A 15,985-nucleotide genomic window follows, 5' to 3' on the forward strand; every position below is an offset into this window, starting at 1 on the left:
AGTACACCCAAAAAATTTCTAGAAGTTTTACAATAAACTTTTGCAATTGCTCTTTTTCTTGTTGGTGTGATGTTGTTACTAAGAAAAAACCTGCTTCTTCCAAGTTGACAAAACTGATGAAACAAAATAATTATGATGATTAACCTGGGCTTGTTAGGGGAATATCTGTGAGTAAAAAGAAAATCGCGTTAAGTGCTGTTCCTTTGAATTCCACTAAGAATTTGCATCCTTTGACAGATACGTATTTCGACCTCAACTGTAAGGTCGTCTTCAGTGTCTTGTACTTGACTCGACAAAGTAATTATTCAGAATCGGATTCAACAACATAATAATGTTGCTGATATTTCTTCCTAGTCGGGACGCACGCAACCCCATACGTACGTCCATTCAAACAAAAGATAAAACCCGCAAATTGGCAAGCACCTATGATGACGGCGGCGGTCGGCCGCCGGACCACAAACACAAAACACTCACCTCTTTTTGGCGTTTCCAACATTGAACAGCTCGACGTGCTTGAATGCGGCGTATGTGGCCATTTTTTCCAGTTTGGGTGTGTGTATGAACTTTTGTTGTTGGGCGATAAAAACCGAAACTCCGATAATTGATTCGGTTGGAAGAACGGAAAACTCAAACTCAGCTGCTGCTGCGAATATAAATGCGGTACACTTTTCGGCTTCTTTTTCACTTTTTTTTGTGCACTTTTATGTTTTTCTTTGACTATTGATTTTTTTCGGTTTCACTGTTTCACCACACTCGGAAAATGCTGATCTGAAAATGGGAGGAATTTCTATGTGAACGTTGGCGACAGCAGCTTCCATACCGGACCGAGGACGATGGCAGACGAGGAAAACTCAGAGAATCGATTCTAATTTGTTCTACTCTGGTGGCGATGAAGGCTGTTGATGATGATGGGTGATACTCGGAATGAGAAAAGTCTTGAACGAGTCTGGTGGCGGTGAAAGTTTTGTTGGAGTTCCGGTAACGTTTGTGTTACTGCATTTAACCAGTAGAAATATAAATTAACGAATTGTTTATGGTTGAGAGACTTCAAAGAAGTTTACCTTTGCAAAAAACCAGGCTGCATAAATCTAACAAAAAATACGCTCTATCACAATCCATCTCGTACTGATGGGATTCGAACCTGCAAAATTTGTTTACTATTTTGGTACTTTGAACAATTTGGCCTAAGAACAAAAAACCGCAGCATGTTTTGTGGATCCATGGATAAAGCGCCGGACTAGCAGTATGAAGTAGCGGGTTTGAATCCTGGCAGAATGAGGTGAGATCTTTTTTGAACACACTTTATCTTTGAATTTCAAGTTTCTTCTGTCAAATTTAGATGTTCCGAGTTCAAGCGCTACCGCCTGTCCTTTCGCATGCTTTCCTATGTGTACACAACTACTTGCAAACACAATCCACTCATTCAAAGTATACGACCAAAGAATTCTCACCAGCAATCATCAGGAATTTCCTCCTCCAAGTATGTAGGCGCACACATGCTTTCATCTGCAATTCATTAAAGACGCTACACAAGCCTCACTTTCACCTCGGCTCTTCACTTCACGCTTGACGTCAACCCTCCTGCCTAATGAATGAGCCTTACACCGTACCGAAGAGCTCTACAAATCTACTTCTAGCAAGCAGTGGTCGGTGATGGTTGGGCTTGAGCCAGAGCCAGGTATTACTCATGCACCAAATACCACATACTTCCATCATCGCAGGCGATAATGCTGAGGCTGATGCTGTTGCCGCATTTGCAGCCACATACTAACTCTGCTACTGCTCGCATAAACCTGTGTGTCATAATTCCTTAACCCACATCAACACGAACTCGGTTGTCGTCTCGACTCTCTAGCTCTAGTTGCAGACTCCTCTTGTGCGCTTGTGTCAAAATTCATACAATCCACCATCCGTCACCCACCACCAGCTGATTAGAGATTCCCTACATCAGCTGGGTCGCTGGATGGCTGCTGGCGAGGCGACGCGACGTGGTTATCACTGCACCATATCCATGAGAGAATTCTGCTCAACTCGCAACCAGTGCAACAGCAGCCAACAGTCTGCACGTGATGCGAAAAGCTTCCCACGCTGCTGTGGGTGGTTGCGCTCTGTGCGTGTCTCCGAGGCTGGCTGGAGAATTTTCTCCCATATTGCGGAATTTTCGGTGGCATTTGGCTCGGTGTGTTACATGCTGGGTGGAATGGGAGCATGCTGGGAGATTTCCTGTCTGGTCAATATTTGAGAGGATGCTGTGTGTGGATATGAGAATCTGATCTCTATGATATCCAGGATGGAAAGCTGAGAAGTGAGATGATAACGGGGCCACTTTATCCGACGATGGTCTTTGTGATTTGTTTTTACTAGGAATTTGCTTTGTGGTTGCACTTCGGCGAAATCGATTGCGATTTGGATGATGTTTCTCTAAACATTCCCAACAACACTGGCAACAGTGTCTGGCTGTCTTCATGAGAGATACCAGACAATTTTCCAGAAAATCTAAGTGTACCTTTACATCTTCTTTTTCTTGGCGTAACGTTTTCAGCTCAGTGTTCTATGAGCATTATTAGCAGAGGGTTTCCTCTGCCATTTTTTTTATCTGTCTTTTTCTTATTATTTATGGCTCTACGTCCTCACTGGGAATTGGCCTGCCTCGCTTCAACTTAGTGTTCTTTGAGCACTTCCACAGTTTTTAATTGAAGGGCTTTCTTTGCCTGCCATTGCATGAATTTGTATATTGTGAGGCAAGTACAATGATACACTATGCCCGATGATACAATGTTAAAATTTTATCGACCGGAACGGGAATCGAACCCGTTATCTCCGGATAGGCGATCCATAGCCTTAATCACTAGGCTAATTGGAAACCCTTGTTTTTTATCTGTATTAACGAGATTCTTAGCCCTAGGCTAGTTCATCTCGTGACCCACACTTGACTTCCCTTCCGAAATAAAAAAACTAACACTTTGCGAGTTGGTTGAGAATGGGATTCGATTCCAGGTCCTCGGCGTGATAGTCAAGAGTTCTAACCATCACACCAGGTCCGCTCATCCTCTTCCATTGACCATTTTGAATGGGTATGTCGTAGGACAGGCACGAAGATAATCTACAGTGGTCCAAATTCGTTTAAACGCACATAATTCTCAAAACATTATCTTCATGTTACTGCATGATAAAATTTATGATAATAACGCTCTAACTATCACTAGTAATTGTACTTGTTGAAATGTATATTGATATCAAAAATTGTGAAATAGTTTTCCAACAACGAATATAGAAAAACCGAAAAAAGTGCGTTTAAACGAATTTTCCTCCAAAAATTACACATTTATTCCCTGATAAAAGTAAAACGAATTGAAAAAAATCTTCGTCACTAGTGCAGATAGTACATTGCGTGAGTGTCTAGCAAAATACATACCAATAAGACACATGTGACCTTAAAGCAAAGATTACCGTTCAAATATCAAGTGCGTTTAAGGACAAACTTCTTGAAATCCCGCTTCAACAATGCATCAGAACTTCAGACGCACCAAACATTGGGTGAAAAAGGTCAAGTTTAGAAGTCTGGATCCCGATGTTGAAAATGGCAATGAAGAATATACTAACAGTTCAATGTACTATTTTTATCTTAACAATTTCTTTAATAAATACATGGTAGGTTCCATTTCAAATGACATTTTTCCTCAACTTTCTACTAGGGTCAGTTATAACACATCAACACAGGCCAAGAAATGGCACAACGAGTTGCAACGTTCAACGTAAAAGTGTGCAATATGGGTCACTTCATATGAAGTGGCCGAGAAAAAGTAAAAACGTGTTCTCGACCTTGACATCATGGAATTAAATCAAATTTGGAAAAAATGTTGATTTGAATGAGGAAAGGAAAAACAAAATTTTGTGCCCCTCAGCTCATGGAAGCCCTCGGCTCGTCTTTGCCTATACGACAAAAAAAGAAACATATTTTTCCCTAATTTCTTCAATTCATCTCTTTGAAACAGATACATATAAACATTTATTACCTTTGGCTTTGGAGAAAATCGCTCGAGGAAATCATTATAATATTATTATCTGATACAGTGTTGCCAAATATGTTTTTTTTCTCAATATAAAAACATAAAATTCTTGTACTGACTTTTCGAACCCTCTGAGCAGAATACCCTCTTCGAATGAGTGTAATCAGTTTTGTACCTTTTTATTTCGCCCTTTTTGCTTATCCTTTGACAGATATCCACTAAGTGGATAAAAAAAAAACTTAAAATTGATTTTTCTTCGAATGAGTATGTTCTTATTTAAGACGTTTTTCAGACGGACAAGCTTTGCCGTTCCCGATATAGGGTGCCTGTACCAGTTATCGCACAACCTAAGGAAAACTACATCTACAAAAATAAGAAGAAACCCGAAGAATGTCGTCGATATGTCATATGATAGATTTGTTTCCATACTTTACAGGAAAAATATAAAATCTGAGCCAAACCCACTTTTACTATTTATTACGGCGTGTGCCTATGATAGGAACCCTGTTCCAGTTATGGACATATTTTTTAATCTCGGTTCCACTTCGCACTATTTACATGCATTCCTTAGGCCGGAACAAATCTCATTTTCTTCTTTTGTCACAATACTCGTTGGCTCGCTAAGGGGGAGGACAATAAATAATAAATGTATTTGACGAAGAAATACCAAACAATTCGGCAAAATCTATAAACTCATCGGATTTGTTAAGAAATTTTCTGTGCAACTCTAATTTCACCTTAAAATTTAAAAATTTCTTGAATAATTTATTGGTGTCCCCCCTCAAAATGTTGAATTTCGACCAATATTTTCCGAGGGGGCGGTGACATAAGAGAAAATCAAAATTTGTGTCAGCCTTATGGAATTTGACATAACTAGTACACTGTGGCGAAATAGGGTGCAAGGAATCCGAAATTTTAAGGAAAATGATTTATTTCACCCAGAATTTGAGCAAAATGTGAAGTATGAACGAGTGCAATCATCTTTTATGATCGGGATCTTTTGTTCACACATTTTTTCTTGGCGATTTGCATCGTAAATGTTGAAAATCAACTATGGCGAATTTCAGGTACTCTAACCATAACTGGTACACTGAGCCTGCATGGTTTTTAAGTCTAAAACAAGAATTACCTTCAATTTTCAAATTTTGCGAAACATAAACATTCTAAGATGCAATATAAAGGTGATGTGAGATGATTTAAACCAAAGTAAAAGATGTTTATGAAATAAAAAAAATATGACAGTGTTGCCAATTAATCAATGATGTGATTAAAACGTATCTATTAAAATTCTCATTTCAATTAATGTTATATCGATTTCAACATTATTGTAGAGCCAAAAATGTTACTTATTGGGATAATCAAAAGTACAGAAAAATAAAATTGTTTGGCAACACTGTTATGGATTCCTTGAACAATTTTCTTCAAAAAAGCCGAACATCACTTTTTTCTATAAAGGGTGAGTCGATAATTATTGTGCCATTTACAAACTAACGTAACTTTTTTCCTACTTCACCAAAAACAACCAAATTTTGCACAGTTTCTTCTTATAGTCTATTGCTTACATATAATGAATTGAGCAGTTATTATTGAGATTCCGGTCAATATAGAATAAATTTAGTTAACAGTTCTAAAAAAGATGTTGTACAATCACATGCTAAAACCAAAAATCATGGTATCGCACCTTGGAACAATTAATGATTATATATTATCGGATCATCTTAATGTTCGTCAATAGGTTTCAGGAACGGTTGTCAGTGAAACATAAGCTTGGAGCTGGGTGAAACCCAAGCACGATGCGCATAAACAAACCAGAGAGCTTTAAATATTTGTTTCAAGTGGAGCCTGAACATGTCCACATGGAGGACGTTAATTGAAAATGTCGTGAATTTCACTAAAACGCGTCCTAAATTTGAACCTATACCAAAAAGTTGAAATACATACATATACTAAACTACTGTAAAAATTTGGTTTCATTTCGTTAACTGTAGACAATTGGCGAATCAGTTGAAGGTAGGGTGGCACAATAATTAACGACTCACCCTTTATGTACATAATTATTCCGCAGAGAGACATTAAAGAAAGAAAGGAAAAACACGGATTGTGATCATATTGTCAAGGACGAGGGGTGATCCAATCGGCAACAAAATTGTTTTTTTTCTTTCTCCATTTAAACAAACATTTCATCCAAATTGGGTTCAAATCTGTGATAGTCGATAAGTGTAGGATTAGCTTCAAAATAAACAAAACAAATATGTGATAGCCGATAATCAATATGCATTTCATTTTGTTTTTAACTATGGCACAAGTACCGGTTTTTAACACGCAGAAAAAAAATGGTGGAATCAAACATATTTGAGGTAAATTCAAACAAATTGTCATTAGGAAGAGACGAACCAGCCAAGGGCTGAAAGTCTCTCAAATAAAGATAAATCAATCGATCAAACAAATTGTCAATTTCTTCAGGCCACAAAAACGAAACTGTTTGAAACAAATCAAACGTTAGATTTGTAGCAAATGCAATTCATGTTTGGAACAAACATGTATCTTTTGTTCATTACTGACGTGTTATGTTAGAAATGAATGCAACATTTTTTGTTTTGTGTGGCAGGTCAGCCTTGCGGAAGTATTTATTTTTCCATTAAATTTACAAATTCTTTCCCTTCACCGGGAAAGCCCACCTCTCCCAAGGCACTACCAATGCCAACATCATGGAGCTCACATTCGCTCATGAAAACAACAGAAATCTGTGAAAACTTTTCGGAACACGTAACATTTTTTGCAGGAGGAAATCCCCTTTGATCTTGTAGCTGGAACATGTGAGCTTTGTTTATGTTCTCGACGATGGAACGAGGGGCTCCTTAATGGGTACTGAAGAAATCAATGTTGTATTAAAAATTAAAATTTGAGTTTCAAATATTTTATCAGTTTACCGAACAAACATGAATAAAATATTGTTTCAAATGAACAAAGTTTGTGTCCGTGAATAGTCTAAGAAAAATAAGCTTATATAGAACACTAAGCTTATTTGCAATACTGATTTCTCTAATATTAGCTTACTTTTTCAGAAATCTAGCTTAATATTGCTTGTAAAAATGTTCAGAATCTCAAGAAATTTGCTTTTGTTTGCTCAAGAGATTACAGGACAAAACCCTCTGAAATTTCTACAAGAGAATTTCTATTGAATATTGATAAAACTACTTACACTGAAGTTTTTTTTTACGCGGTTTTTTTTTACGCGGTTTTTTTTTACGCGGTTTTTTTTACGCGGTCCGTCCTAAAAAAAAACCGCGTTATTTCAAGACCCGTCGTAAAAAAAAACCGCGTTATTTCAAAAACCGTCGTAAAAAAAATCCGCGTTTTTTCAAAAACACGCGTAAAATAGTCAGCACCACATCTAACGTGACTTGACTTTTTTTACGACGGGTCTTGAAATAACGCGGTTTTTTTTTACGACGGGTCTTGAAATAACGCGGTTTTTTTTTACGACGGGTCTTGAAATAACGCGGTTTTTTTTTACGCGGTTTTTTTTTACGCGGGACCATTACCGTCGTAAAAAAAAACTTCAGTGTACATATATATAATATAATAACAGCTATTCCATGGAGAATCAATATAATAGACCGCAAAATGTCGCAACACTTGTGGATCATCAAAAACAATTAGACCTTTTTTTTTTTAATTGAAGAATTTTTAGATATTTCAAACTAACATTCTTAAAATTATAGCTTCAGTACAAGTTGACAAATTTTCAATTTATTTACATTGCTTAGATAGTGTTGAGGTTGACTAGATTTCTTACAGGGTTTTCAACATATTTCTAAACCAAAAACTAAAATCCATTTGAAGTTTTATAGGTATATGTAGTATTTTTCCACGGAAATTAAAGCAGATTTGTTCTGCAATATTTCTGGCACAAATCAATCGTTGTTTTCAGGAAAAACTCGTTGAAAGACCCTAAATACGTCAATAAATAAATATGTAAATATACTAATTTTCCATGTTTTATAGTCTCGGGACCAAGGAACCAGCTTTTTCTTGATTTTTTTTTTCGAAAATTCAGTACATTCTCACATTTTCAGCATTTTTAGTTTTTAGGATAATTTTTTTTGAAAAAATATATGGTCATATTCACCCTAACTATGTTATACGACGCACGTCTCCATGACGATTCACGAAATAAATTATCTTACATAGTAGATTGTATTAAAATATATGGCTTTTGTCAAATTTACATTTTTTAACCCTAATTTCTTGACCAACATGTCAAAAGGGCGAAACAACCATTGTACGTCTCAGCTATTTCCGTCCCTGCTATGCGTATTTTAATTAAATTATAAGAACTTATGCCTCCTGTGATTTTTTCAATTTTTTTCGAGTACTTCTCCATGAATTTCTCTTTTGATTTCACCAGTAATTTGTGCAAGAGTTAATCCAAGAGCTCTTGTGGCATTACCACAAGAGATTCATGCTGTTATATTAGTCTTAGGAGATAAGAGACGAACCAGCCAAAGGCTGAAATTTTATATAATAAAGACAAATCAATTAATGCTCTTAGGAGTCCTCCGAGAATTCCTGGAAGTTTTCTAGAACGAATTGCTGGAAGATTTCCAAAAGGAATTGCTGGAATAATCCAAACAAGACTTCTTGTAGGATTCTCATCACGTACGCCTGGATAAATCCCAGCAGCATTCCTGGGGAAATTTCAACAGAAATTCTCAAATGAATCTTAAGAGAATTTCCAGCAGGCATTCTTGGGGAATTTCCGAAAGGATTTGTGGAGAAATCTGTTGATAAATCCTTGCAGACTTCATAGAATTAACTCCTGCAGGAATCTCAGTGGACATTCCTAGAGGAGTTCCTGAAGGAACTCTTAAAGAAATCCGCGAAGAAATGCCAAGAGAACTCTTTGGAAAAATCATCTTGAAATTCCTCTCTACAAATAGGTACCTGATGCGAAATTCTTGCTGAGATTGACCCAGAGGTTTCATCTAGTATACAAATACTTCCTGCGATTCCTTGAAGTGTCGCTATAGAAGTTCCTCTCGTGATTTTTCCAGATTTCTGGTTTTAGGAATCTCTTCACAGCTAATCGCATTTGTTTTTTTTTATCGAAAACTGCAGAGCATTCAATAATGGGTTTTACTGAAATTCTGAAAAAAAAAATACCAAATTTCAATAAAATATTATGGTTTATCTGTCAAACTCTAACGAAGTTCGATAATAGTTGCAACTGTACCGATTTTTTCCAGCAAAACAAAACTTAACGGTTGAGATTTCGGTAAAATATTGTCGAAGTCGGTAACTAAGTGTGTTGGAACACCAGCAGAAAATCCTAAGGAAGGGTAAGGAACATCTTATGATTTCTTCAGAAATTCTTTTTGGCATTTATCTAACAATTTCAGCTGGGATTTCTCCAGTGACTGCTCTTAGTAGTACTTCAAGTTTTCTTGAAGGATTCTCAGCAAGACTTCTTGGTGCATTGCACCAGAAATTCCTAAATGAATACAATCAACCTTTCTGGAGCAATTCCTGCAAGAATTTTTGGAGAATTATCAAGTTGATTTCCCTCTGGAATCACGGGGTATATTCTTAGAATTTTTTTTTAGAGAAAGCTTTGTAGAAATGTCGGAAGTAATAACAGCAGTATTATTTTTGAAGGATTCTCAGTTGTAAGAATATGGGATAATGCTACATTTATTTCTGCAGTTGTAGAAGACACAAATAGTCTATCTTCTTTGTTTAAAAAAAAGTAAATTTCTATCCTACCTTCATGTGGGTTATTCACAAGGGTGAAAATTTAAAAATAAAGAATTATAGAAAAAAATCTTTTAACCCTAGTAGTATGACCCAGACAGGCTCGCCGAATGTGCACAATGCAGTCGTGGATGGTTAAAACATCATACCGATCAACTGAGCCCCAAATAAATGAACTAGGTAAAAATAAAAACATAATGTCAATTTTTTTCCCCTTTTTTTCGGATGAAATAAAATTCTTCGATGAATCGAGGTATTTCAGGTTTTCATCTAGGTAGTAGATGATCAATAATTTTAATTTCATAAATTAAAAAGAAAAAAAAAACAATGCACCAAAATTTGTACAACTAGTAATAAAACTAGATAAATCGATGCAAATATTGGAGTTTATTTTGGTCTATAACTACCACATCTTAACGCTCTAATACCCAACCCCGCCTTTAGACGGGGTATAGTTTCAGCATTTTTGTATTTTTTCTTGCCTGTGCAATAATTTTTTTATATTGTTAAGCTGATATTTAGGTCTGTTCTGTAAATCTCAAAATGGTTGTTGGTGCCTTTTAAAGCGTATTAACTTTTTTTTAAATGATTGAAAAAATGATGTTTTATTCACTTTTCTGATGTCATTGTTTCCTTTGTAATTCATCGCAACAAATAACGTATATAAAATTTTTCTTCAATCACTCTATTATAGTAAAGGAGTTAAAGGTAGTTGATTACACATTAAAATTATTTTCCTAAAAAATGCACAAAAAAATATTTTCCTTGAAAAAAAAAATAAAAATTAAAATACTTTATTAATAATCATAAAATCTCAAAATATTTCGTCTTGAAAAATCGGCATACCGAATAGGCTTTCAGGAAAAAATATAAAAGTGTAGGGATGTCCAAAAATAAAAATCAGAAAAATCAAAAATCAAAATTCATAACAGTAAAATTGTGTTTTCAACAGTAAATTAAAAAAAAATCAATAGCACACTGTCACAAATTTTCCAAAATATCAACCGCAATTTCCTCTAAAAAAAACTGAGATTTGGTGAGAAAATCACAAACAGAGATTCAAACTAAAAATGAAAAAGACTAAGAGCACTTCTGCAAACAGGTGAGAAAATTACAAAATTAATAATAGAAGGTTTATAACTATATTCTTATATAAACTATATTCTAGGAGAGACAACACCTCACATACGACCACGATAAATAGGAGGACTTCATGTTGTTTATCTCGACATTGATTATTGAAAAGCGAAACGAAAATTTTCAATTATTTGAAATGTAATTTGAATGCGTTTAATTAGAGTCCGTTGAATTACAGATAAACAAAATAAAAGTATTGTAAATAATGGAAAAAACTAGCAAAATTATAACATATTTACATTAAATTTTAAATATTTTTTTAATAGAAGCAGGCAAAGCATACTGTTATTGGTGGTTAAGCATCTATTTTTAAAAATTAAATATTTTGCTTAGGAAATATAATTTTGCAATTCTCCATACCTTAAAACTGCCTACCGAAAGCATAATGGTATACAATTTTACGCTTTGAGACAAAAAAAAACATTTTAAAATATGTGAAATACTCATCAACGAAAAAAAAATAAGTGTTGGTTTCTCGAAACGAAACAAAAACAAATCATGAGATACTAACTTTACCCCACCTTAAGGCGGGGTTGGATTTAGAGGGTTAAGCATCAGCAAGTATAGAGTTGTTTCAATTTCTATAATAGTTTTGCAAAAAAAATATCAATTTTCAAGAAGAACATATAGAAACTTTAGTAAAATGTACCAAACAAGGTGCCAAACAATTGGAATAAGGAGTGTAAATTAGTTGAACATTTTCAGAATGCTCTAGTCAAGTTTAGAGTAGCTTTTAAAATAAAAATAAAAATCTGTACTATTGAAAATATGGTTGAATGAATAAATTACACAAAAAAGCAACATGTACGACTAGCTATTTTTTAATATTTTTCATCGTTTCAAAATCTAGTAGCGAACAAAATTTGTGCGCTGAAAAATCTAGAAAATATTAATTATTGTTAGCAGTTATGAACACATAACATCTCACTCAACAAAGACTTTAAAAAATTGAGATAAATCCTCAGCATTTTAAAAGTGGTCTAATTAAAAAAAAGCACTACTTGGTCGAACTTTGACGTTCTGTTTTATATAAATATTCAAAGATTAGAAAAAAATTCGATCTCTGGTAGAACTACCACGTCAATAAATTTAGAAACATTCCCAATTTAAAAAATGCAAAACTTTAACTTATTTGCGTAATCGTGCTTTATAGAAGCATCAAAAACTAGGGTTCCTCAAAAATGGACTTTTTATATTTTTGAGGAATCACCTAAAATGAAATGGAAAAATCCTTCTGATCAACACATAAGTGCATTCGCATTATTCAAGAAGAAATACACAACTTAACTGAAGTAATAACTATCAAGTATGAACTTGGATTCTTCTGTTTTTTTTTTTTACAAAAAAAAGAAACCTACAGAAATATCTAACAGTATAGACATTTCACTTCATTGCATTCCACTCCACAGGACCGCGTAGTTACGGGTGACCGAGTAAATAAATCAACCCAACCTTCATTTCCATAGCTTTATCGCTGCAGGACACTGCCACCATGGCACAGTTCAGCACAACATCAGAACTCGCTCCAAATAAAATAGGCCATTATCCAACAGTTTCAACACCGCAGACACCAAACTCGCACCGCAAAGACTGTCACTGTCCACTCGATGTTCTAAATTTGTTGAAATCCACATTCGAATCAGTCCATTGCACTGCACATCTCTTCTTCTCCATCATTTGGATGCAGTTTTCCACCATCAATTCACAATCACCCCATCAATGCGCACTGGTCTACTGGTTTCTAGTTCTTCATCTCTGAATTTTCCTCACTCGTCGTCGTCGTCGTCTTCGTTGAAAATGTTTGCTCTTGCTGCACTTCACTACGCTGCAAAAGATAGTTCTGTGTCCCTCTCGATTGTCCTAAAAATACACTTTCACTCAGAACATCTAATTTCACTGGAATCCCGCACAGAACATCCACAGAAAATCGTTCACAATCGCATATTGTCAAATCGCACACGTCTTTATGGACCTGTCTTGGGTTTTCAACGTTCCGCACAGTCCCAGCGCTAACAGTCCCGACGACAGCAGCCTCGACCGGAATCTCTGAAACTCTTCTGCACACTGTTCCGGCGAGGTAAACGGTACTCGTCGACCTCAGAAGAACGTCCAATCTGCGAGAGCCTGCCTGTCTGTCTGTGCGCGGATTCCTCTGCTCTGCATACTTCTTGCTCTTTGCACCGCCGAACCGCCGGGAACGGGACCAACATGCAAACCGGCAAACTACACGCACGCCACACAACAGTTCTAGAGAGAGTGGCTTTTTCTTCGTTTTTTCCTGTTTTCCTAGGAAAACTCTTCCCTCGCACACAGTTTACGAAGAATTTTCTTCCTCCCGCAACACAAGAACAACAACAACGGCAACCGTACCACACGTGAAGAAATGCACACGGCGTGAGACCACCCCGGTTGAATTCGATTCACCACCCCAACAACAAATCCGAACAAGGGCAATAAACAATATTTCCACGACGTACCACCAAACTACCTACACCGACTGAAGCTGGAAAACGAACTAAACCATTGCTTAGGTGCCGGGGGCATTTTATACGGGGGAATCCGAAAAGCAGGGGCCAGAGCCACCCATCGCATCGCGGACGCGCGAGGCCACCGGAAGAGCATCTATCCAATGTTGCGGCGATGCTCCAGCTCCACGCGCGCTCAGTGGGAAATATGCATGCTCGGTGGGTGAGAGCGTGCTCTCACTCTCTCCCCCGATGCGATGGATCAGTGCTGCGCGAGGAAAACCCGGGGGGAAGCATAACAGCATAACAATGCATAACGTGAGGAAAATTTTCTCTCTTTTGTTAGGAGTGGGAGAGATTGTGGCGATGCGAGGGAATTTATGCTGCGAGAGTGGAAAACCGCCGAGATTGGAGAGAGTTTGTGTTGTGTGCTGGAATTTGCGAGTTTGAGAGGCAATGATCACCACAGTTACCACCGATTGCTGGGAGAAGAGTTACCAACCACCCCCCAGCCCAGGTGGGAACTCAGTTGCAGCTTGCAGATGTTGTTAGTGGTTTTCTGGCTGTTTAGGAATATGTACTATTCAGATGAGTTGCATGTTTCACGTGGCTACGAAAGCGAGCAACGAAACACGGTTGAGAATCAGTAGTGTCAATAAGGAAAGCATGATTGTTTGGTAAAACCACTATTGAAGCAACCAATCAAAAATACTTGATCAAGTGTATCTTTTCAGTTTAAAAATGTCCACAACACTTCTTTCACGAGAGCTCGTGAATGAAATGCGCATTGTCCATGTTGGTATAGCAATCATAAAAATACTAATAATGCTTCTTTTAACTATGTATTCATATATTATTATAAGAAAGGAAATCTGCTGAATAAAAAAATTATAGCTCCCTGATTTTGTCCTATTTTAGCAGTTTTTTTAATGAACAAAAGAAAACTCGAGATTGAAAAAAAATAGAAAAAAATAGTTTAGTATGCTCCTAAGAGTTCATTTGAAAACTGCGTCAAAAGTTCCTACAGAAATTCAATTCTTTCCACCAATGAGATATTTGGATTTTTTAAGAAACGTCTGATTCATGACAACGCAACAAAAACTCGTTTTGAAAGGTTCTAGCCGGTCGTTCAATAGCGCTGAAACTTCTGAGCTAGGCCTTGTGGTAGTCAAGTGTGGTTGACAAGTGGTCGCATATCTGTCAAAGGATAAGCAAAAGAGGATTACATGCTACAATAACTGATTACACTCATTCTGTAAACCTCAACTTCCTACCAAGAATGCTTCACATGGCCAAGCGATACTCGCAGGTTAGAAAATTATGTACTTTGAAAAAGTTGTAAGCCAAACAAAAGCCTAACTAATTTCACAACCCGAAACTAAGCCTCCGAAACGATCCATAGGTAAGCGCCAAACTTTTGTTCAGTGATCCAAGACATTCTAGCATTACTGTTTATTTGTCGCTTATTGAGTTTACAGAAACAATTGTTTATATAATTGAAATGTTATCAAGATAAGCTCAAAGATTAGCCGCAAAAACCGATAAGAAATAATAGTTTTACAACAGAAAAATGATTCAAATATTATGAAATATTATTAGCAAATGGATGTATTTGTAAATATACACAGCTAGGTTTGGTCAAAAATCAACCGATCGCCATGGGAAGGAGAAAACAAAGCTAAATCTATTATCCTTTGGTGGTTCCTCACGTTCATAAAATATACTAGATACTTTGTCCGAAAGCAGTAAATCCATGCTGGATCGTTAGGGGCGCACAATGGTCCTATTTTGAGTAAAGCTGGCAGAAACTCAATTTTTGAACATGTATTTAATAAGATACACTATATCGAGCATTCATCCATAATAACAGGAGCTCTAACTGGTCCTTTACAAATTAGGAAATATTGATTTTGTATCTTGTTACAGCATTGAATAGCTTCTGATGGAAAACGTTCTGAATTTTTGATAAAGAACACAAATAAGTTTAACCACTAAAAAAGTATGTTAATATAAGTAATTCAATTGCTTTCAAAGGTTTATTTGTAAGTTCTTGTATATATCAGACATCTGCAATGGAGCGAGAGATCAAAATAACACGTTTGACTTCAAAATTGTCATTGCATGGCATTACTACGAGAAATTTTTACACTTCGACTTCAAAGTATCTTACAAATCGCTCCCCGCTACTCCCCGCGGGGATATTCCGTTCAAATGCTCGTTTATGTATGTAGAATCGGTAAAGAAAAAATGCCAAGAACTGCCAGAACAATAGCGCCATGATGATATGTGCATAGTCAAATTGTACGAAAAACCTCCATTTTGTTCGGATTTTGTTCGAAGAAATTGACAAATAATGAAAATGACATTAAAATGAAATTGAGTGCTGAATCATGTTCCAACACATTCATTCAGGCCAAAACTAGCAGACTACTATGATTTAGGATTTTTTGCCAGGTATTTTCAAATCTGGACCACTGTGGGGCGTGCTGAAGTGCTATAAAAGTGATACTTATATTCACTGGAGAATAATTATACTGTAAATAAGTGATAATGCATTTTCACTTAAGTTTCGACAATCTCCATGGCCAGGCCAGGAAGGAAAACACAAAAAATTAACCC

General features: G+C 36.3%; 1 protein-coding gene across 7 annotated transcripts in view; it reads right to left on the minus strand.

The window, feature by feature from the left end:
* LOC109405001 (microtubule-associated protein Jupiter) overlaps positions 1–15,985 on the minus strand; it is a 526,579-nt gene that overhangs the window by 154,066 nt on the left and 356,528 nt on the right. For 3 of the 7 annotated variants that reach the window (XM_029871351.2, XM_029871323.2, XM_029871317.2), the window contains exons 1-2: positions 13,272–13,427; positions 475–768 (exon numbers count right to left, since the gene is read on the minus strand). The exons of 2 other annotated variants lie outside the window; for them this stretch is intronic. In XM_029871351.2, the coding sequence (XP_029727211.1) occupies positions 475–536 (62 nt within the window). In that variant the 5' untranslated portion in view covers positions 537–768; positions 13,272–13,427. Of the gene's footprint in view, positions 1–474; positions 769–13,271; positions 13,428–15,985 lie in introns of those variants that run through there. 2 more of the 7 variants (XM_029871327.2, XM_029871339.2) reach the window with 2 other exon arrangements.

This window comes from Aedes albopictus, chromosome 3 (assembly GCF_035046485.1).
Source record: "Aedes albopictus strain Foshan chromosome 3, AalbF5, whole genome shotgun sequence".
NCBI classification, from domain to species: domain Eukaryota; kingdom Metazoa; phylum Arthropoda; class Insecta; order Diptera; family Culicidae; genus Aedes; species Aedes albopictus.